Source organism: Triplophysa rosa, linkage group LG23, assembly GCF_024868665.1.
Source record: "Triplophysa rosa linkage group LG23, Trosa_1v2, whole genome shotgun sequence".
Classification (NCBI taxonomy): domain Eukaryota; kingdom Metazoa; phylum Chordata; class Actinopteri; order Cypriniformes; family Nemacheilidae; genus Triplophysa; species Triplophysa rosa.
The window spans coordinates 19,617,758-19,639,658 of record NC_079912.1 but is presented as its reverse complement, the minus strand read 5'-3'; the positions used below and the strand labels follow the sequence as shown (position 1 = coordinate 19,639,658).

Genomic DNA, 21,901 nt, shown 5'->3' with positions numbered 1-21,901 from the left:
GAACGTTTAGGGTACTGTCAAAATACAGATTCATTTGTTAACATGGATGTTTTTTCTAGTGTGAAAATTCCAGTGTTATTTAAACACCTTCACTTATAACCTCCATTTAAACTCAGCAATAAAAGAGTTTTCTTGTCCTAGTTCATAGAAACCTCTTAATGGAAAAGTTGACCTCTTTCACTAACCCAAAGGGATTTAATGGTTTGGTTATTTCTCTACTGATCATCTCATATTTGCCTCAAAGGCTTGTGGGTCTTTCCCATCTCTCTCTCTCTCTCTCTCTGGCTGTTGTTGATTGACAGCAGCAGATTGACCAGGCTCACATTTTGGTCTCTATTTTCCGCTACTTTGGTTGCAAATGTGTCACTTTTGCAGTACAGTATAATAAAAACAAAAACAAGGTTGTGCAAAAGTACCATTAAAACAAAAACGTAAGGCTACAAATGTGTAGAATACGTGTGATCTGTTTTTATTTTAGTCTGAACAAGTTCTATTTAAAACTGTTACTATTAAGTGTTGCCCGTGTGACAACATACAGTATATATTCATCTTGCTCCAACTCCTTAAAGACACATCCAGATGGATCTTTATTTCAACGTGTACACAATGTTAATTCCGAACTGAATAACAGTAAATTCATATGATTAAATGTTGTAATTGGATTTAAAGGGATACTTTCCTACTGTGGGAGTCAATGGGGGGCAAAATCTGTTTGGTTATGAGCGTTCTTCCAAATATCTTTCTCTGTGTTCATCAGAACAAAGACATTTAAACATATTTGGAACAACTCGAAGGTGAGGAAATGAGGACAGAATTTACATTTTTGGGTGATGTATCTCTTTACGTACTTTTGATATTTGGGGATAGAAAATGTTGGCCCTCTCCTGGTCACACACTACAATGACAATTTTTGAATAATTCATCCGAAATCTTAAATGTAGTCAAGAACTAGAAATTTAGAGCTATTAAAATATATAATATTAGTAATTTAAAATATATAATTTTTTATCTTAACTGATTGAAACCACTAACAAAACTGATCATATAGAAACTAGTTTATTATCAATCATATTTATAAAACAATTACTGTACGTTTTATCATTTACCAAATTCTGATTAATTTTTTGTACATGTGTACTAAATTCCCTTAATTTCTTTGGCAAGAAACAACCAATAAAGGTTGAACGAAGCAGAATATGCTTACACAATCTTGTTTAAAAATATATACAGTAGCTTAATACTATATACATTGACGGCTGTATTACTGTATCAGAAATAAGTACATTGCAGTACGCTGTCTAGTAAACATTCAAACACTTCAAGTCTCAATCTATCTGGGTTAAATTCACCCAAAATCACAGTCCAGACCAAGATTATCCTGTAATTCTGAAGGTTCACTCTTTGAGTTTAGTGAGTTCCCATTTGCCACCTTCACACAGTCGCAACATGACATCATGATGCTGGTAATAAAAAACAAAGAAGGACAAATTCAAAATCAACATACTGATTTGTTGAAAACTACATGCATATTTAAAGTATTGTTTGTGGTGTGTAACATTAGTTAAAAGTGAGAAGTCATCACCTTTTCCAGACTTCTCCTGTGACCCACGCTGATGAGGGTCATACCCAGCTGCTTACAGGCTTTATACAGCTGCTCTTCTGCCTCTTCTGTCAGAGCACTAGTGGCTTCATCCAATACTGACACAAACATCATTGGAACACATGGCAAACTAATCATTGACTGGTTTCTTGAACTTCAGCAGCAAATGTTATGTACAAGAAGTGTGATATGAGTTTGTGAAGGTACCTGCGTATTTGGGCTGCAGATAGAAGAGTCTGGCGAAGCAAAGCCTCTGCATTTCTCCTGGTGACAAAACATCGTACCTGTAAAAAGCCAGGAATCCTCTTTAAAACATTTGGTCGTAAATACACAAACCGGGCAAATTTACAAACTCACAAAAAAACACAATCCAGTTGAAACGTTGCATGTTTTTGTGAGGGATGAAAAGGGAAGAAGCAATGCTTCCAGTGTATGTTTCTTACCAACTCCAGTCTAGATTCGCATCCAGTCCTCCGGTCCTGCTCAGAAGATTCGACTGATACACAGAAACAAATGGCGTGCTTTTTTACAAAACAATTTCAAAAAGCTATTTGTAAACAGTAAACTGATGCAGTCTTACCAAACCACAGAGTTCCAGGTATTTAAATATTCTTTCATCATCTACAGACCCTATGATGAGAATTGGAACTTGTTTAAGTGTGAAAAGTCAGTGTGAGTATTTGAACCACTTCAATATGTGTTTTTCACATTCCTTGCATAGTTACATACATAATATACATTTCTATAATCACAATGCAACTAAATCAGGGGCACCAAATCTTTATGTATTAATTAGATAAACTATGCAATCATGCTTTCTTATGAATTATAAATGGAGTCATCTATACCTGATGCTGGATATATGTCCTTTAATGGATAGATCACCTGCAGGAAAAAGAGGGCCATCAAGATCAAAATGTATATTTTGCATGTAATCTCAGAAATAAGAATGCGAGCAAGAATTTCTTCACCTGCTCTCTCAAAGTGCCGTCAGTCAGATACGGTTTCTGTGGTAAGAACATCACGCCCCTCGGTCCAAAACATGTGGTCATCTCCACAGAACCTGAAGTAGAGATGCAAACTTTATCAAATAAAAAATGTACAGATCAAGAAGACAACAGTGGTTTATATGTTATAGCGACCTCGTGTGTCCATATGTAACCTGTGTTTTCCCCGAGTTTAGAACTGGTCTTGCTTGTTTCCTTTTTCTCTTTTAGTAAATGTTTTCACGTACCACTGCATGGCTCCCAGAGGAAGTTGAGGACTCTCAGCAAGGAGGTTTTTCCAGTTCCTGTGTTTCCCACTACAAGCAGGTTTGTTCCTTGAGTGATCTTCATGGTCAGATCCTTCACGAGCAGCTCCTGTGAGACGGGCGATCTATAAGAGAGCCGATCCAACACAAACGCTGTGTCTGCTGGGATGTCGTGAACCTCTTTATCACTTGAACAGAAACATTGTTGATTATTGCACAAGCAAAAATAATGTAAGAGTAATTTTCTATTGAAATCTTTTAGGTCTATCAGAAACTCCAAAGGGTATTATACAGCTACAGTTATGGTGACCTTTTAATGCTTTCTTTTGTCTTCGACTTTAGCATCTTAATTCCCCTCTTAATTTTAATTTAGTTTTATTCAAATTAGTTTTATTTTTCAGTCATGTCCTGTTCAATTTTTAATAGTTTACATACAGAACTCTTACCCGTCGAAGTCACCTGTTTCCTTTGTCAGTGGATCGTATCTGTCCTGGATGCACTGCTTCTTTGCAATGTCAGACATCACCTCCCTTAGTTCTCCAATTCTAAAATTTCAGAAGAAATAACGTGTATTGTTATTTGAACACTAATTGTAATTGGATTAAATGAAGGCCTCTCTACGCACAGCACAAAATGTGGCTCCCTCACCTGTGGGTGTATCCGGCGACATCAGACACAGCGGTTGAAAGGTCTATTATTTGAGTAAAGCTGTTTATCAGATAAATGCAGACAAAGGCGTTCTGAAACAAACACAAGATGCGATTCACACATTTGGTTTTCTCTGCTCTGTTTTAATGTTTGGTAATGCATCTCACCCTACTGACGAGTGCACTCAGTTCTCCAGGTGTCAGGCCGTCGTACACCCCAGCAAAGATGGGTATCGCTATAACAACATAGCTGAGGATGCTCCCCATGTAGTCAAAGGTATTCACCCCAACTGAAATGAGAAAATAGATTCTATAATAGTATGTAGGTTTGACGATTACAAAACCGTATGTTGAGAAACCTAAATTAAGTGCAAAAAGCCACAACCCTGAATTTGAACTGAGCTCCGATGTTTCAGTGTAGAGCTCTCGGACAGGAGAAGAGGTTCTTACTGTAAAGCCAGAACTCTTTGTTCATCAGACTTCTCTGTGTGGATACGAGTATCTGTAGCCTTTGGTTGGTTCGCATTTGTTCCACTTTCCCAGCCCTGAACAACAACATCATCATCAGCTTTTGGTGTGTTTAAGACAGTTTTCTCTGATATTTATGTAGGAAAAAAAGTTGAATGTAGACAAACTGACCAGTAGAAGGCTGCAGATTCAGCGTTTACTCGAATCTGCATGTGTTTGAACCTGGAAACATCAGACCAGCAAAACACACGAGAATAACGCCGAACACAAAGAACTGCTGAAATAGCCAATCAAAAAAAAAAGCTCTGTCAGATTTACCTGAAATCTCCCTCCAGCCTTTCTTGCTCAACCAGCGTGGACACAATGGGTCCTATCAAGATCTTATTAATGAACGTTCCAATACAGAAGTAGCCAAAGATGCTAACAAATCCAATCCAACCGGCACTGCGGGACAAGAACATGAATAGATCAACACAGGAAAAAGAAGTCGTTTGATTGTGCAAATATTAAATGTGGTCACAGATCTGATTAAAGCTTGACAAAAAGTATAACTGGTTCTCTTTAAAATGTGTTCAAACACAGGTCGCTTTGAGCTTTCCTGTAGCTGTTAGAACATGGTGCTAGCAATGACACGGTGATGAGTTCCATTCCTATGAAATGCACACAATTATAATACAGAGCTTGAAAAATATCATATGAATGTGTTCTTAAAGAGAGATGGACACATCCGCCCTCTTTCTCACCTGTTGAAGCACTGATAGGTGTAGTAAGAGATGGTAAATGGGGAAATAAGAAGTCGACTAGCCATGGTGCTCATCTGCTTACATAACCGCTCTACATCCTGACTGATGCGCTGGTCTCTGTTTACGCGCACATGCACACACACCGTAACAAAGACAAAGGACTCGAAAATACGGACATTTCTCCACATCAAAGAAATAATTACACTGGTGTCTTGTGAATACATTACGGGTTGTCGAGGTCTTTGTGCAGTATGTTGAGGGTGTAGTAAACACGACCCTGAAAGTATGTGTGGTGGAGTTCTTCGGTTAAAGTCTTCCTCCACCTCACATACAGCAGGCTGCAGATGTACTGGTCCAGACTCTTCAGCTGAGAAACACATTTTTTACAAATACAATGTGATCGAAGTACAATCTTAAAAATGATTCAGTCAATTATCTGAAGGAGGATCATCTCATTTGTTCATATGTATTTGACAAACTTACTGCCGAGTTAATCAAGATGAGAAAAACTGCAAAGGCCACCAGATCTCTGAACCTGCCATAGTTCTTTTCAGACAGAACCTCATAGAACTGACTGGGAATGAGACCCACTTGATAAATCACAAGCTGTACTGAAATCAAATGAAAGATATTGAACAATAAAAAAACAAGACAATACTCACAATATTATGAAGCACACGAATGATTGACGCTAATAAAACACACCTGAAAGTGTGACTCCAAGAAGGGTCAAGAACATTCGCACATTTTGGTAGGACCAGGATGGGAAAAGGATCTTCAGAATGCTGCAGAACCTCTGAAGGAACTTCCAGTCCAGTTTTGGTCTTTGAGACAAATTCACATAACTTGAGACACCTTTATAGGTAGATGGGTCGTGATTTCACAAAAAAAGTAAATCTTTCTATATTTTATATTAAGACGAATGGATTCCTTACCGATTTACACTGATGTTCTTTACTCGTGGCATGGTGAAAGGATATCCAATCGTATTCTTTCCGATTATTTCAAATATGTTATAAAATGTATTGAATGAGCTTTGGGTTCAAAGTCTGAGACAGCTTGTGACAGAGTGTTACACATGATTCAAGTCATGTCAACAGTTATAAACTGAAACACCCGATGCCTCGTTTTACAATTGTTCATGCAAATTAAAATAACACGAAATGCGAAAATACAACTTACAAAATCCCACTTCTATCACATAAGTAGGAACATAAACTCACGACCTGTTATTTTATTTATCTGGTTATTCCCAGTCGCAAGAAAAGCTACCGTATTGCTTCTTCGACATTACAATGTGAACGCGCACATGCTGTGTGACACTGCAGCGCCACCTGCCGTAGAGGAGTCAATATGACACAACTGCCCAGTGTGGTGGTTTAAAATGTAATACAAATCCTACAAGAATCAATACTTTAAACAAATAAACAATCGAAAATACATAATATATAGCTTATGCATTTAATAATATGAAACTATAAACTATTATATAAGATCGAAATAATTTGAGTTTAATTTTATCACAGTGCCGAATATAAAATATTTAATGCTGATAATGTAAAAAGGTTTATTTTCACGCCAGTCTGGTGTTAATCTCCACATAAACGCCGGAAAAGACCACTTGGAACTTTCCCTCTTTCTGTGTTCATAAGCCAATCGCTATCAGAGGTGGTCTCTCAAACCAATCGAATTTCAGTATCACTGTGTCGGGTCATCAAGCGTGCTTGTTGGTAACAGGTGAGACTTCAACATTTTATGGATTATTGAAGGATATTAAAACGAAGTGATGTTTGCAGTATAAAGCGGAGGATGGTGGTGAGTGGAGTTTTCCTTCGTTCATTTATTAATGATTGTTTGTTTGTTTGGGTCACCTATTTGTTTAATTCTTTCATATTGACATGCGTTGAGTTATTGCTCTGAAGGATATATTTATTCATTTAAAAAACGGGCAAATATTTTTTTCCCGGATTAGAAATCAGTTTATAGGTTTATTGAAGATGTGAATAGCACAGATAGATTATCTATGGTTGACAATATCATCTTGTAATATTCATTTACCATCATCTAGAACTGACAACTTTCTGGTAACTTAGGTGGATATTGAATAATGAATGCTGTTGTTTTGGTTCGTGTCACGTGACAGTTCCTAGTGTACTGCATGTGTAGTGTACATTGATTAATTTGAATGACATTTGAGGTTATGGCATTTAAACAGTAAGGAATTTGATTTCTCTTTGAAGGTGATGCCATCTCGGTACCACCTAGACAAAAGTTATAAGATGTGGGTGTGGCTCAGAGAGATGAATTGTTGATTCAGAAATTGTTTTATTTTCATAGACTAAAATGTAAAGAACATAACAGGATTTGAGAATAAATCCCATGAGCACAAAAATGTACCACTGCAAGCGATTATTTACAAGAATGAAAGAAAAAAACCCTTTCCTCATCAGAAGGGACAGCAAACATCAGTGCAACAAATTCAGATTTCTCAGAGAAACCAAAACAACTTCAATAATTCGTGATTTTGACTACTTTAAATTTGATTTCTTTTTATAAGGCTGATAAAATGGGAAAATTGTCTAAATAAAGCAGACCGATACTAAAAATAGGCACTGTGAGATATGACATTTTAACAAACAATGATGTACCCACAGCATAGCACAATACGCTTTCCACGTCACGCCATGCAAATATACCACATGGCAAGTAAAAAATAATAATATAGTGATTGTTCAACCAATAAATAAAAAGTGTCTGTGTTTAACTGAAACATCTTTTTTAAATTGACATTTATTCCCCTTTCATCTGTACAAATAACAATGTGCGACTTATGGCCACAATATCTAACAAGCAGACGTGATGTGATATATATTAAATAGCTAGTCTACAGTGTACACAGAATTGTGATTTTTGCTCGCAAAAACATGAAGCTTCTTTGTCAACCCACTTGTCACCACTGTCGTTGATCAGAGGTTTCCACAAAACACAAAGTACGTATGGAAGATCTATCGATTTGGTCAAAGTGTGCGTGCCGTGTCAAGCCAAAATATGTAAAGACAAAAGATGGATTGAATAGGAGCCGTTGAATGTCAACACACATGAGCATCAAATACGTAAAGTTGATGATCGTATCAGTTTTAAACTTTTAGGCATGAAAGAAACAAAGTGCTCTTGTCCGACCAGTAAAAAAATAATCTCTACAGCTCATCAGCTCCTGTTGAAAAGCTGCCGGCGTTCATTTGAGAGAGTCCTCTCGTTTATTTTGTTTAGCGATGGGCTTTCCATCCCGATGGCGTCTTCCTCTTCACTGCACTCGTCTGGTTGTGTGCAGTTATTTGTTAAATGGCAAACAGGCCGGCAGTATGACTGTAGCGCAGGCCGGTCCGGCTAAAGGTTCTGCCACTTCTCCTTCCATTTCTGTCCATGTGCTTTTCTCTGGACTGTAACAAATGGTGGATGACTTATAGGCCCCCTGAAAGAGAACATTACTCGTGAATTACTGTACATTCATTCAGTCAACAAGACAGAAATTTACATTTGTGCATTTGTTGTGAGTGACCCTGTCTGTGAACTTATCAAAGTAGAGCTCCACAAATGCTGACAGTAATGTGTGTTTATGATCCATTTTGAGATCAAGGGTTTCCAATATTCATTCAAAATATGACAAATACTGAAATAAATGATTGTGGCGAGGGGGGCGTGGTGTAGCGAGGGATGCGGCAGGATAGAGAGCTAGGAGACGAGCGGTAAGTGAGTGGAGTAAATGCAAACAGCCAACACCTGTCTCTCTGTCCAGTAAGGGCGCGGGGAGACAATATCAACACCCGAGGAAGGCACAATCGGGAGAGAGAGACGGACGAGACTCGGACTGCCACGTTGCCAAACCTCTCAGGAGAGAACGAAGGACTTTCTTAGACGTGGATCGTCTGAAACCAGGCTGAAGGAAAAGCCGTGGATTTATGTGCTGTTTACTTTAATTTGTGTTGTTTCACGTGGAATAAAAGTTCGTGTCAGACTCGCCAACCTCGTCCTCTTCCTTCCTTACCCTAGCGAACCCGCTACAATGATGTTATTCACACTGTGTATTATTATTTTGCACAAAAATGTTGGGAGTTGGCTTCCTAAAAATTGATTTCAATCTTTGGCGTGGCTGTACTTGGTCAATATTAAAGATATTAAGGATGTTCACAGTTATTTATTTATGTAGAAATGTTTTATGTAGAAAACGGCAAATCACAAAAAAATCTAACTGTGTTTTTACAGACTGGGTCACATTTGATAGACGCTTGTATTCAAAGTGACTTGCATTCAAGCGATACATTTCTTTTATCAGTATGTGTGTTTCCTAGGATTCAACCCATGATCTTTGCACTTGTAAGATAATGCTCTATTATTTGAGTCACAGGAAGATTTTTAGCATTTAAGCCTCAATAAATAGGGACATATTAGACCTAGATCACACTCTAAAATGGCTGGATTCTTTTCAATCCATGGTTGGGTCAAAAGAGACGCACCTAACTGATGGTTAAGTTAACCCAGAAAATATTTATATTCAACCCAATCATGGGTTCAACAACCCAGCATAAGTTTAATTTTAACCAGTGGTTGGGTTTGTCCCTTTTGACCCAACCATGGTTTGAAAATAACCCCAAATTCTTTCAGAGTGCAAAAGTATCCATTCCAGAGTTTGGTTTATCCGTTGTATTTTGAAAGAATGTCTTGCGTTTAGGGATGTAACGATTCACTCAGCTCACGATGCGGTGCGAGTCACGATTCTGATCTCACGATGCGATTTATTCACGATTTACTCACGATTTATTTTGAAAAAATGAGTTGAAACAAATTAGAAATGAACAACTTCCCTTGCATTATTTCTTAAATGCTTCACGTTTCTTTGTATGATAAAATAATGTTTTATTTCAAACAACAAAACTAAACTGCAATTTTATAACAAATTAATAATAGAAAAACTCTCTTTAATATAAACAAACTAATACTGTATGTGCTTTTCTTGGATTTTTTTGCATTTAAGAAATATCAGCATGTCCACGTTTAGGTTTGCAGTGAAAATAGCGGCCCCTGCTGTTCAGAAAATGTATTGTGATTCAGTTCACACCTCAACCGATTTGAATCGTCACTCATTATAACCGATTTTCAACCGGCTCACGGTGAATCGTTACATCCCTTCTTGCGTTGTTGTGTTTTGCCCACAGGGGGAACTATAGTCACTATTTACAATTTCATTTTAAATTGATGCATTTGTCAGTTGCTTTCATCCAAAGCAACGTAAAATGCATTCAATTCATATGTATTACAAGTACGTTATTTCCTGAGATTCGAACCCATGACCGTTGTGCTGCGAACAACCTGCTCTACCAACTGAGCTACAGGAACCAATTCTCTTTACGGTTTTAGAAAGGGTTCCCAATCATGATAGAATTTCTAATACGTGTGAAGAACAAATAAAGACTTCATTAATATTCAATAAGTAAGCAGTAATGTTTACCATGCTCCAGCTGTAGCCCCCGACCAAGTAAATACTATCATCCAGAACGGCACATCCAGGACCGCTGCGTCCCTCCAGAATGGGCGTCTGCAGAATATCCCACTGGTCTGCTTTAGGGTCGTAGCATTCGACCAGCATCACATCCAGATGCGAGAATCCTGCACACAGAACCTCATTGTCACTCACAACGTCATTGCAAATGGGTTACTTTGGGATTTAATTAGGGATGTAACGATTCACTCAGCTCACGATGCGATGCGATTCACGATTCTGATCTCACGATGCGATTTATTCACGATTTATTTTTACAAAATGAGTTGAAAAATTAAAAATGAACAACTTCCCTTGCTTTATTTCTTAAATGCTTCACGTTTCTTTGTATAATAAAATAATGTTTTATTTCAAATAACAAACTGCAATTTTAAAACAAATTAATAATAGAAAAGGTCTCTTTAATATAAACAAACTAATACTGTCTGTGCTTTTCTTGGATTTTTTTGCATTTAAGAAATATCAGCATGTCTGCAGTGAACATGGCGGCCCCTGCTGTTCAAAAATGTATTGCGATTCAGTTCACACTTCAACCGATTTGAATCGTCACACATTATAATCGATTTTCAACCGGCTCACGGTGAATCGTTACATCCCTAGATTTAATTATTGACTGTAACTGTATTTAATAATCAAGAACTGTATTGATTGGTGTTGTAGCTGCTGAGGTTTGAGTTCTAGCTGAATTACCCTTTAAGTGATTGCCACCAATAGTGTAGAGGCGATCGTTCATGCCTGCGAGAGCGTGTATTGCTCGCTTAGTGTTCATGTCTTGTTTCCGGGCCCAGACATCCATTACAGGGTCGTAGCAGTAAAGCCAGGATACGTATTCTCCATTGTGTACTCCGCCTAAGTCAAGACATTCACAATGCACGTTTCAATATGAGAAACATAAGTCTTTTAAATGCGGTTTACTAATCGCTTACACAATTATTTTGAGCTTAAAGGAATACTCCAGGTTGAAGTTGTTTTTAGTAGCATGCATTAAACCGCCGCACTATCAGACAGATGTCACAGAATTTCACATCTGTTACAGCTCTAGGCTTTGTAAATCCTTTTTTTTCACAAAAATTAAGAATACAGAAAAGTAGCCAATCAGAAACGCTCCTTGCTTGTGCGTTTGTAAATGGTGACATCGGATTGGCTAATGTTTTGTAGGGTGAATTAAAAAAAAAAGTCGGCCTCTGTGCAAAGCTACCACAGAAAATAATTTGATAAAACTAATTTGTGTTGACAGAGATAAACTTACAATGAAACTACGAGATCGTACAAATTCAAATGAATTAAGCCGCGCTCACACTTGACTTTTCCCTCCATTGACTTCCATTCATGCGCATGGATTTGAAAAAATCGGTGAACTCTGACCTGCGAATTCGCGTCACGTGTGTTCGTGAGACCAATAGAAGATCAAAACGTCACAGCGTGACCTCTCGGTACAGAAATGTCAAAAATGGAGGAATCGCACCTGCCCATTTTCGTACCACCGTCCGAACGATCTTCGCATGCTCAAAGTCAAGTCTGACCGCGCCTTTAGCCAACTGGTAAAATAGTTACGAATTCCCGTGAGATTAGTCTGACGTACACCATATTCCCCTATGGACGGTTTCATGGGACGCACACGCCTGGCCCAACGTTAACTTCCGGTTGATCTTATATTTCATTTATATTCATATTAATTGATGTTAATGTTTTGTTGTATATTAATTGAATTCAATTGAAAACCTACTCATCAGTTATTGATTCTTTGCGGAGGTCTACCGGAAGTTAAGTTTGGACCACATAATGTTGGTTTGTGTTTTTGCTGCTGAAACAGTCTAGACAATTTAATTGTAAGTGGATTTCTGTCAACACAATTTTTGTTTATGTTTACATGCCACGGATGTCATTTATAGAGCTTAATCTTGATTTAAACCTGAAATATTCCCTTAAAGATGTGGCGTTGATAAACACACATCTTAGTCTTCGTGACTTGAATGTCATCTGTTAGTAGACTTTCAGTCACTTTGACTAATTCACTGTTTGCATGAGCGTTATCGTCAAACCTGAGATGTATATTTTCCCATTGTGCACGGCGCCCGCGTGTGCAGCCAGCGGCTGAGGAAGAGACGAAACGTAATTCCATTCGTTTGTCTCAAGGTTATAGGCTTCAACGCTAGACAGATAACCTGTCTCGTTCCTTCCCCCAACAACGTACAAGTGCTTATCCAGGCAGCAAGCGAAGAAACTCGCTCTCCTGAAACAAAGACATGATGAAAAGATCTCTTAAAATCCCTCATCGTGGAGACTGTTTACAACAAACATGCCCGTAGCAGCCCAGAGGCAAAATTCATCACGGAGGCTTAAGAAATAATTACAGTCATACATCCAGCTCGTGTTATGAAGGGCTCTCATTATTTCATGAATCGTAAGTCAGCTTCATACCTTTCCTGCATGGGGGGTAGTTGAATCCAGCTATTGAACCTCGGGTCGTATCGACTTACGAAGTTAGTGCTGTGCTTGCCTGCAAAGAGCATTCGTATTAGATTTATCCCGCAGTAACATTTAGGGCTGTTTTGAAAGATAAAAATGGACATTTTTCAACACGTTAAAAGGGATAGTTCAACAATCGTCATCATTTATTCACCCTCATGTCTTTCCTAACCTGTATGAGTTTCTTTCTTCTGCAGAACACAAAAGAAGATATTATAAAGAATGTTAGTAACCAAACAACATTGACCCCCATTGACTTCCATTGTGTGGACACAAAACCACTGAGACATTTCTCAAAATATCTTCTTTTGTGTTCCACAGAAGGAAGAGTCACCTGCAGGTTTTGAATGTCATAAGGGTAAATAAATGATGATAGAATTTTTATTTTTAGGTGAACTGTCCCTTTAACGAGTTGTAAATAGGGCTGCACAATATATTCGCAAATGTGCATTTTAGAATGTCGCAATAGTTTGCAATAACACCGTCAGATTTTTTATGTTCTGCAAAAGTAATCAACCTTAAAAGCTTTATCATATTGCATTATTTAGAAAATTATAGAGCGTCACGTTTTTCTTCAATATTGTGCAGCCTTTCTATTCACCAGTGTATATTACACCTGACTGCATTGTGTTTTATTGTTACCGATAATTGTACAGATATGAGATTTATTCAGAAGTTTACCATTAGGGTTCCACTGGTCCTCTCCACCCAGTAAAAGCAGAAAGTTTTCCACTTCAACCACACAGTGATGGGCGCTGTTGTATGGCATTACTACAACACAGACAAAACCAAAACACATCAGTGGGTCGCTCGGCAATATCCATTCAGACATAAAACAACTGACCTAGAAATCAGACCGTTTCATTGGCCAATGACTGGATTCAACAGACATCAAACCGTACAAAGTGAATCGTTGTATTATAGCAAAAGTGTGGTATGTTTTTTGGCAAATTGATTAGCATCTGTAAAACCACAGTTGGTACATTATGGTTACAGTGGAAACTGGGTTGTTTAGTGGTTATCATGAGACACTAGTTCAATATTTTGAACTAAATCAAAAAAATGAAACATAAAATTCAAATAATATGTCAAATCAACCAATATCACTATAATCTTATTTCTTTTGTATTGCAATATGCCATCAATATATCATTACACTCCTAATGTACAAGACGAAGTAAAACAATGGTTTAACAACACATGGTCATTTTGGGAACGGTATGTAAAATACAGTAATGTTAGTGGTCATTTGTAGGCTCTTTCTGCCCATTGATTTGTTAGGTTTTAGCCAATAGAATAGCTTTTCCTCTGCGGAACGCATTCACAGTCACATATGTAGACGGTGGCAGATGTAGATGTGCTGTATTCTTTCCCGTCTGTCTCCTCTAATCCTTCAGCGACTGCAAAAGTGACCCCCAGTTGAAATCGAGAGAAACGGTCGTAGGGTGACAGTCATAATGAACACGATCATGTTCACTCCATAAATCTCCGTCCCGTGCCCGTGCGGCGTAAATCAGTGGTACGCTGAGAGCCACCTGTCTGCCTCCATCATTCATTTCCACTGTCACATCTCCACCGGCTGATGGATCACAGCTGCTGTAAAATGAGACCGCCTTGAATCTTGCTTTTCTCCAATCGGCCTCTTCTACCGCAGTGTCTCTCTCTCTCACATCCAACCAATACAGCCGGTCGCACGGCTCTGTCTCTCTCACCAGCACCACTTACACGGGAGGACTGTACCTGTCTCTGACAGAGCCGCTTGACCTTTACAGCTGCAGACACACACAGCGTGACGTGATGAGAGAGGATCGAAGAGATCAAGAGGTCTGTGATCTTATATCTCATCTACACAAATGAATGAAGAAAACACAACGTATCGCTGAATTCACTGATTCTGTGAAGACAAATGATATTGACTTTGATCTTTAATGCAGGAGTGTCCCGTCCAGACATTCAGAATAAGCCACTGTAAGATATGTCTTTCTTATTCACTATATGAAGTGTTTAGGAGATTTTGGAAAAGCATCTTTTTGCAAAGTTTTGACGTTGAACTTTAAAACAATTAAAACAGTTGACAATATATTTCACACAAAAATCAAAAGAAAGTCATGCGAAATTAGTCTATATTTAGCTTAAATAAGCTTTGAAAAATAAGCTTCCCTACTTTGTTCTTTTCCTTTTTTTTGGTTCTTTATTCATTCATTCATTCATTTTTCTTTCTTTCAAGTCTTTAATTTCTTTATCTCTTTTATTTCTTTCATTTGTTTGTTTGTTTCATATATTTTTCTTTCATTAATGTCTCATTTTCTTTCTTTCTTTCTTTGTCTTTCTTTCTTTCTTCTTTTGAGAGATTTTGTTTAACTGGTGATATGTGTGATGCTGGGCTCCATTTATTTAGTATTGTTATTATTATTAGTTTCTTTCTTTTCAATTGTTGTTTTTTCTTTTTTTCTCTCTTCCCTCTTTCTTTGCCCCTGATTACATTATGTTGTATTTTGTTTGGGGATAATATAATGCTTGTTTTTAGGAAAACGTTTTAATAAAGCGTGTTAAAAGTCAAAGTGTTTCTTTCTTTCTTTCTTTCTTTCTTTCTTTCTTTCTTTCTTTCTTTCTTTCTTTCTTTCTTTCTTTCTTTCTTTCTTTCTTTCTCTATCTCTTTCTTTCCTTCTTTCTTTTTCTCTTCCTTCCTTCCTTTCCTGTTTGCTTTATTTTTGTGCATTGTGACATTACTTGGTCTGTTTTTTTATTTCTTTCATGTGTTTGTTTGTTTCATTTTTTCATTAATGTCTCTAACTCTTTCTTTCTTTCTTTCTTTCTATTCTTTTTTTACTTCAAATCTAAATAAATGATCACATTAAATCATTTTATGCAATGAACTAGTGAATGGGAGGCAGGAATATGAAGAACGACAGAATGTGAGAAACATTAATTTAGATTTGATCAAGAAATCCAGTTATTAGATTATAAGATAAAATAACAGAGTGTTACAGGACTTAATGTATTATCTAAACTGTAACACTGAATAGAAACCTCTGCACCTACAGTTTCATTCCCATGAGTCATTGCACGTGGGCTCCACTAGGTGTCAGTCAGCGCACGTGGCAGAAAACCAGAGAAGCAGAGAGACGCAGTCATGAGAGCCGTCCTAAATAGTGCTGATGAAGGTTTTAATCAGTCGCCGTTCCCCCCCTTTTGGGTCTCGGCTCATTGCAAAGTTATGATTGAATGTTAATAACCTGCACACCCCAAACGACATCAAGGGGGTGCTGGTGTGTTGAGAGGATGATTTCGCAGTTTGGTCTCTTCGCCTGGCCATGGGCCATTTGATACTCGACGTCTGAGGCAGAAATAAAGGACATTACACTATGACCTTATGAGTGTAAGGTATATAGATCCAGATGTAATTCATTAATGGATGTTATGCGGCCTGCAGGTTTGGGTGAGCGAGGTGTCTCTGTAGGTCTCGTTCCTCAGGGATGCAGTCATCGGTTGGCTGAACTCATTTTTTCAGCTATAAAACAAAACGACTGCATGCTGCTTAATGTCTTCTGTTTTGCTCTTGGAAAGCAAAGCAATAGAAACTACGCAGTCGTTTCAATTATAACGTTGTGTCTTAGCTTTGAATCTTTTAGACTCCATTCAGTATTTAACTCTGTTTATGTAGTTTAAATAGATTATAACTGTATTTTCGTAAGGGTTCTTCTTGACAAGACTTGACATTGACAAGAATACACGGGCTATTGATATCCCACAAGCCACCTGGTGCTGTCATACATATAACTGTTCAAATGACACGGATTTATGTACAGTCAGAAAAAGATTATTAATAGTATATAAGGCTATTTTAAGATACGGATTGCAAAAAGCTCGTCGAAATAATCACACAAGATTTTGACTTTGTTTTTCAAACCAGCAACTTCTTTTGAGGGAATTATGCGAATGAGTAAAAACCATTGAAACTAATTGCTAAAAAATCGTATTATTGTATCCAGTTGTTTGTCTCAAGTCTCCAGTAATCTCACATGTTCCTGAAGTTTCAGAGATCGTGTGGTTTTTAGTTTTGGCAACCCATCCCCATAGGAAATATATTTTGTATGTCTCACTTGTTTCACACTGACGGCAATGATATTATAAATGGAGAGCGAAAAGAGACTTTTGTTTAGATTTCTCTTGAGCGATCAACAGTATTCTCACCTGTCTACTTATTCATTATATTATTATTATTAGATATCGACACTTTACCTTTATCAACAACTGAGACAGAGTTGAGAGTCAAATGAGACATAACTGAGATGGTCATTCAGTGCAACTTCATTTCAAAAGAACATTTTTATTACTCATCTCCTGATGCCTGTATTACATTATGATGGATTGGCAGGATGGAAACTTAAAAGTGAAGAAATATTTAATAGCGATATGGAAAAACTTGTTTTGTAGAGTTTACCATTACGACACATTCCCATGATGATGTCGCTCCTCATAATTCATACACAGATTGTGACCAGTTTGAACTATTGAAAAATTCAGATTGTAATTCGTCATGCCTAAACACAAACCACCGCAGGTTCCTCCCCCGCCGCTCGCCAAGACGAACGTTGTGCCCTAATAAAGCAGTTCAATAAGAATACGTGTCATCGTCTGATGATGAATCTTCACAAGATCATTAGATTAAAATTAATCTCGCCGGCACGCTTGTGCATAAAGACAGGGGGAGAAAACAGAAGCCAATCCAGGCGTTACAGCTCCACAATGGTGTGAAGGCAGTCACGCTCTGATTAAAAAGTTACATTAAAAGTGATAGTGATACATCATTACCTCTCTGCTTCTCGGCACGGGCCGGCGCAGGGAGGGTTCGATCTGAGCAAGAGAAGGGAAAAGAGCAAAGCACTCACTTGTAAGGATCTTCCATGTCTTCTTTTCATCGTCGTAGTACTGAACCAGATTACTGGGGAGGCGGTCGGGACCCGGGGGCAGGCCCCCAACCAACAGGAGCGTCCGTTTGTTTGAGCGAATCCTGCGTTACACAAAAACAGACTCATTAGCAAGTCTCTTATTAGCCGCTGTTAGTGCATAGCGTTTACATATCCAACGATACGCCACGGCATGGTGAGACGTGTTGAATGCAGAGAGAGAGAGAGAGAGAGGCAGCTCAACCAAAAATAAATATTCTGTCATTATTTAATTTCTGTATGACTTTCTCTCTTCTGCAGAACACAAAAGCAGATATTTTGAAGAGTGTTGGTAAGCAAAGAACACTGAACTCCATTGCCTTCCATTGTACGAACACAAAACCACTGAGACATTTCTCAAAATATCTTCTTTTGTGTTCCATAGAACAAAGAGTCATATAGAAGTTTTGAACCAAATGAGGGTGAATACATGATGACAGAACTGTATTTTTGGGTGAACTGTCCCTTTAAATTGTGTGAGTGTGGTATAGTATTAACGGGTTTGGGGGTTCTGTCTCTAATGGAGGATGTACCAGTGCATCACGACACTGAACTTTGATCTCTTATTATTGTAAAACACACTCTGATAACACATGTAATTGCGCTACATCACTTCTAAAAGGAATTTCAATCGAGCTTGTGACACGTACAGTTAGGAATGTTTAACATCAACACATCTTCCATTTTTCCATTCGCTCACATTTCAAGTTCATTCGTGATGTGCTTTTCCTCCAACGGTTGTGGCTGGAATGTTGACAACATCTGTGATCCAGACCATAAGATCCAAACAGATGCTGACATGTCTGTCTATTCTCATTTCTTCACGTTCTCATCCTATTGGTCAAAGCCGTGCATGTGACTACTGTCAACAGTAAAATCACCTGCAGTCCTTTTTATCCTGCGTAATGCTTTAAAGATTCAAGGAAATAAATGGACACGCGTGCACGGTATGAGTCCATTCAATCGTGCGAGAGATTTAATTAAACAAACTGGTTTGATATCAATCAATAATGTAAACTCACAACAAATCACGAACAGGTTTAAAGACACCAAGCTTTTCCATTCCTAAGATTGAATAAGTGCTTTCAAAGCTTGACAACATCCATTGAGTGCGAGTGTTTTATTTTACGATCCCACAGCTCTGAGATTAATGTGATAGTTCACCAAAAATGACAATTCTGTCATCATTTACTCGCCCTCGTGTCATTTCAAACTTGCATGACTTTCTTTCTTCTGCAGAACACAAGAGAAGATATTTTGAAGAATGTTGATAACCATAAACCACGGGCCCCCATCGACTTCCACGGTATGAACATTTCTCAAAATATCTTCTTTTGTGTTCCATCACATACAGGTTATGAACCACATAAGCGAAATAAATGTCAGTCATTCATTTCCTCTACATCAAATCCCCATTCAGGTTGGTGAAGGCAAACACCGAACAGGTTTGGACAGCTGATCCGTCGAGTGACGATCAAATAATAACAGAGCACAAACAATTACACCCACGCTAATTCTGTTAGCAGATACGTGTTGAAATACTCATTAAACCTTTTGCAAGATGACTTCTCCAAGATCTTCATTTCAATTCCAGAACAAAAAAACGCTTTCCAACAATTGATTCCGGTTTATTCCACGGTCACCTATTCCTGCTAATTGTCCCATCTGCAGACTGCAATAACGTCTGCAGTACGCAAGCTTGCAACAATGCTGAGATGAATCAACCCTAAAACGGCACTATGAGGAATAGTTCAGAATCTCACGATAAGAGCAGAAGTCTGAACAGATATGGAGCGGACATGGCAAGAAAATGTCATCCGGCTCCCAAAAGCGAAATGCTGAGATCAGTACAGAATGATCTGTCACGTTTGTACACATTTGCTTTTTTCTACATCGTCTCTGTTGACAAATATAAGCCACAACTGTCAAAGAATCAAGTCAGTTCTTTGTTCTTCTTGTACAAAGTTGCGTGCAACAGAATTCATGCATTCTTCTACTGTATAGCTAAAGTCTGGGTTGATACGTTGAAAATGTGTATTTTCTGAAGAACAACAAAAACAATGAAACACTCTTGATCTCGATGACTGGATATAACAGAGAAGTGTTTACCTGCTGGCTGTGGTTTGTCTGCAGTGCTGTCTGAAGGGCATCAGGTGGTAGTTCATGGCATCCAGCAGCAGTTTTTGGCACACCGGGTCGCTCCTCATAAACTCCACCGACTGCACCCTCTCCACCAGCTCCGGGGCCGGGATGAGGGCGAAGCGCAGGCGCTTCATCAGGTCGGGCGCGTAGTGCATCCTGGGCTCCCTGTCGTGCTCCAGCCACAAGACGGACATCTGAAAAAGGGCCAGCTCGGACTCGACGGGCGGAGGCAGGGCGTCCAGCATGGCGCACATCTCCTCGAAGTTCAGCAGGAGCACGTCCTCCACCAGGTACTTGTTGGCGAGCTTCTTGGTCTCGTCCAGCCCGTGCAGGGCGGCGATCTTGCAGATCTGCTTGTAGTTCTGCACAGAGATCTGGTCGTTGAGGAACTGCACGCTGAGCTTGGTGATCTGGGGGACGTTGAGGATCTTGCTGACGGAGAGCACCTCCTCCACCGTGTCCAGGGACAGGGTCACGTTGGCCGTGTAGAGGTACTCCAGCACCAAGCGCAGACCGATGGACGAGCACCCCTGCAGCACCAGGTTGTTGATGGCGGAGCGCGGGCTGGGCAGGAGCTTGTCGTCGGGGGAGGACGATGGGGTGCCGCTGCTGCCCTGGTCCTTGGCCGCCAGCCCGTCTTCTCTGTTGAGCACGTGCGTGGAGAACAGGGACCTGAAGTACTGCGAGCAGGACGCCAGCACAGCTTTGTGGCAGTGGAACTGTTGTCCCTGCGCGGTGAGCGTCACATCGCAGAAGAGCTGCTTCCTCCACAGCAGGTTGAGACCGTGCAGCAGAGTGTCGCTGTGGGTCGGATCAAACGTGGAGGTTCGGTCACCCGATCTGGACATGACTCCGGGGCTGCGCGCACCTCCTGCGGGTAAACAAAGCCATTGGCATTTCTCATCTATTGCACGTTCGTTCTCGTGGCGCGCGCGTTAAAGCATACGCGCGTGCGTCCGCGAGATCGAGAGACCGCGGCGGTAAGTTCGGTTGGAAGACGCAAACCTCACGATGGCCGCAAACGTTCATTCCGCTATCCGCACGAGCCATGCTGTTATCTGGCCAAACAACCCACCCCCCCCCTCCTCCTCACACACACACACACACACACACACACACCATACCACACGACGACGGATAAACGCGCGTTCCGCCGATATGCGCTACAAAAGCAATTAGTTTGTCTCCCGCAACCATCGGATGTACGGTTGCGCGTCGCGAAAACGCGAGCACGACGCGTTATCGAGCCAGTCGTACGAGGACGAGCTGCCAAACGGCAACTTATTTCAAGCGACGGCTGCACATTGGCGCACCGCGCGCGCCCGTGCCAAATACGATGATGTTATAGCAGGCATCCGAAAACTTACCTGACTTAACGCAAAGTGAAGCTTCAAGTCCGTTGGCGCACTTTTCTTTGTTCTTCTTCGCTCCTTGATGTGTTTTCTCAAAGTCTATGATGGACGGATGAGAATAATAAGCATCGGTATCCACTCATTTGATGCTTGTTTGTCCCTCTGATCATTTAGGTTTGCCCAGAATTAACGCAAAGAGCTGTGCGTGAGTGCGAGAGGAGCCGTGTGCTTTCTCCAAGAGAAGAAGAAGAAGAAGAAATATACGTGTGACAAATTATGCTACCAAGAAACAACACATCATTATCCTTGGGCCTGGGGCTCAGTGAGTCGTAACGAGAGTAATAGGAAATCCACGGTCGGGGAGAGAAACGGACGCGCATGGCCGGTGGAGAGAGACCGCGCAGGGGTATGGATGCTGGAGAGACTCGCAAAATTATGGCTCAAGGCTATTGTAAAAACTGTCGAGCGTAAATGACTGCGATTTCAAACATCTATGGAAAAAAGACGAGAGGAGAAAAGGCGAGTCTTTCCTCTCTTTCTCTCTGCGTTATGGAGAGAAGCGTCAAGTTTTAGTGCGCATTGCTAATTAGTCAATTTCTCTGTTCCTTCACAGCCCGACGACTCTGCCGCTGAGCTGAAACTGCTAATTTCTGGGACCAGCCTTTTTTTTGGGCTCTGAACGGGGGATGGATGAATGGCTTGTCTCGCACAAATGACAAAAA

The 21,901-nt window shown here is 39.7% G+C and overlaps 2 protein-coding genes across 2 annotated transcripts; both read right to left on the bottom strand.

Moving 5' to 3' along the window:
- Positions 1–435: 435 nt before the first annotated feature.
- On the bottom strand, positions 436–6,007 carry abcd4 (ATP-binding cassette, sub-family D (ALD), member 4). The gene is made up of 19 exons (XM_057322472.1): positions 5,646–6,007; positions 5,416–5,534; positions 5,194–5,321; positions 4,938–5,077; positions 4,711–4,827; positions 4,286–4,411; positions 4,139–4,189; positions 3,950–4,044; positions 3,668–3,789; positions 3,501–3,592; positions 3,299–3,397; positions 2,835–3,040; positions 2,572–2,663; positions 2,449–2,485; positions 2,181–2,230; positions 2,044–2,096; positions 1,808–1,884; positions 1,583–1,698; positions 436–1,460 (listed from the first exon to the last, which is right to left on the bottom strand). The coding sequence occupies exons 1-19, from the start codon at positions 5,675–5,677 to the stop codon at positions 1,395–1,397; spliced, it is 1,818 nt and encodes a 605-aa protein (XP_057178455.1). The 5' UTR covers positions 5,678–6,007; the 3' UTR covers positions 436–1,394.
- Positions 6,008–7,023: 1,016 nt separating this feature from the next.
- On the bottom strand, positions 7,024–21,360 carry klhl14 (kelch-like family member 14). The gene is made up of 9 exons (XM_057323396.1): positions 21,195–21,360; positions 19,795–20,698; positions 17,629–17,750; positions 13,418–13,507; positions 12,689–12,767; positions 12,310–12,500; positions 10,958–11,116; positions 10,217–10,374; positions 7,024–8,182 (listed from the first exon to the last, which is right to left on the bottom strand). Exons 2-9 carry the CDS (start codon positions 20,673–20,675, stop codon positions 8,042–8,044), a joined length of 1,821 nt encoding a protein of 606 aa, XP_057179379.1. The 5' UTR covers positions 20,676–20,698; positions 21,195–21,360; the 3' UTR covers positions 7,024–8,041.
- Positions 21,361–21,901: the final 541 nt, after the last annotated feature.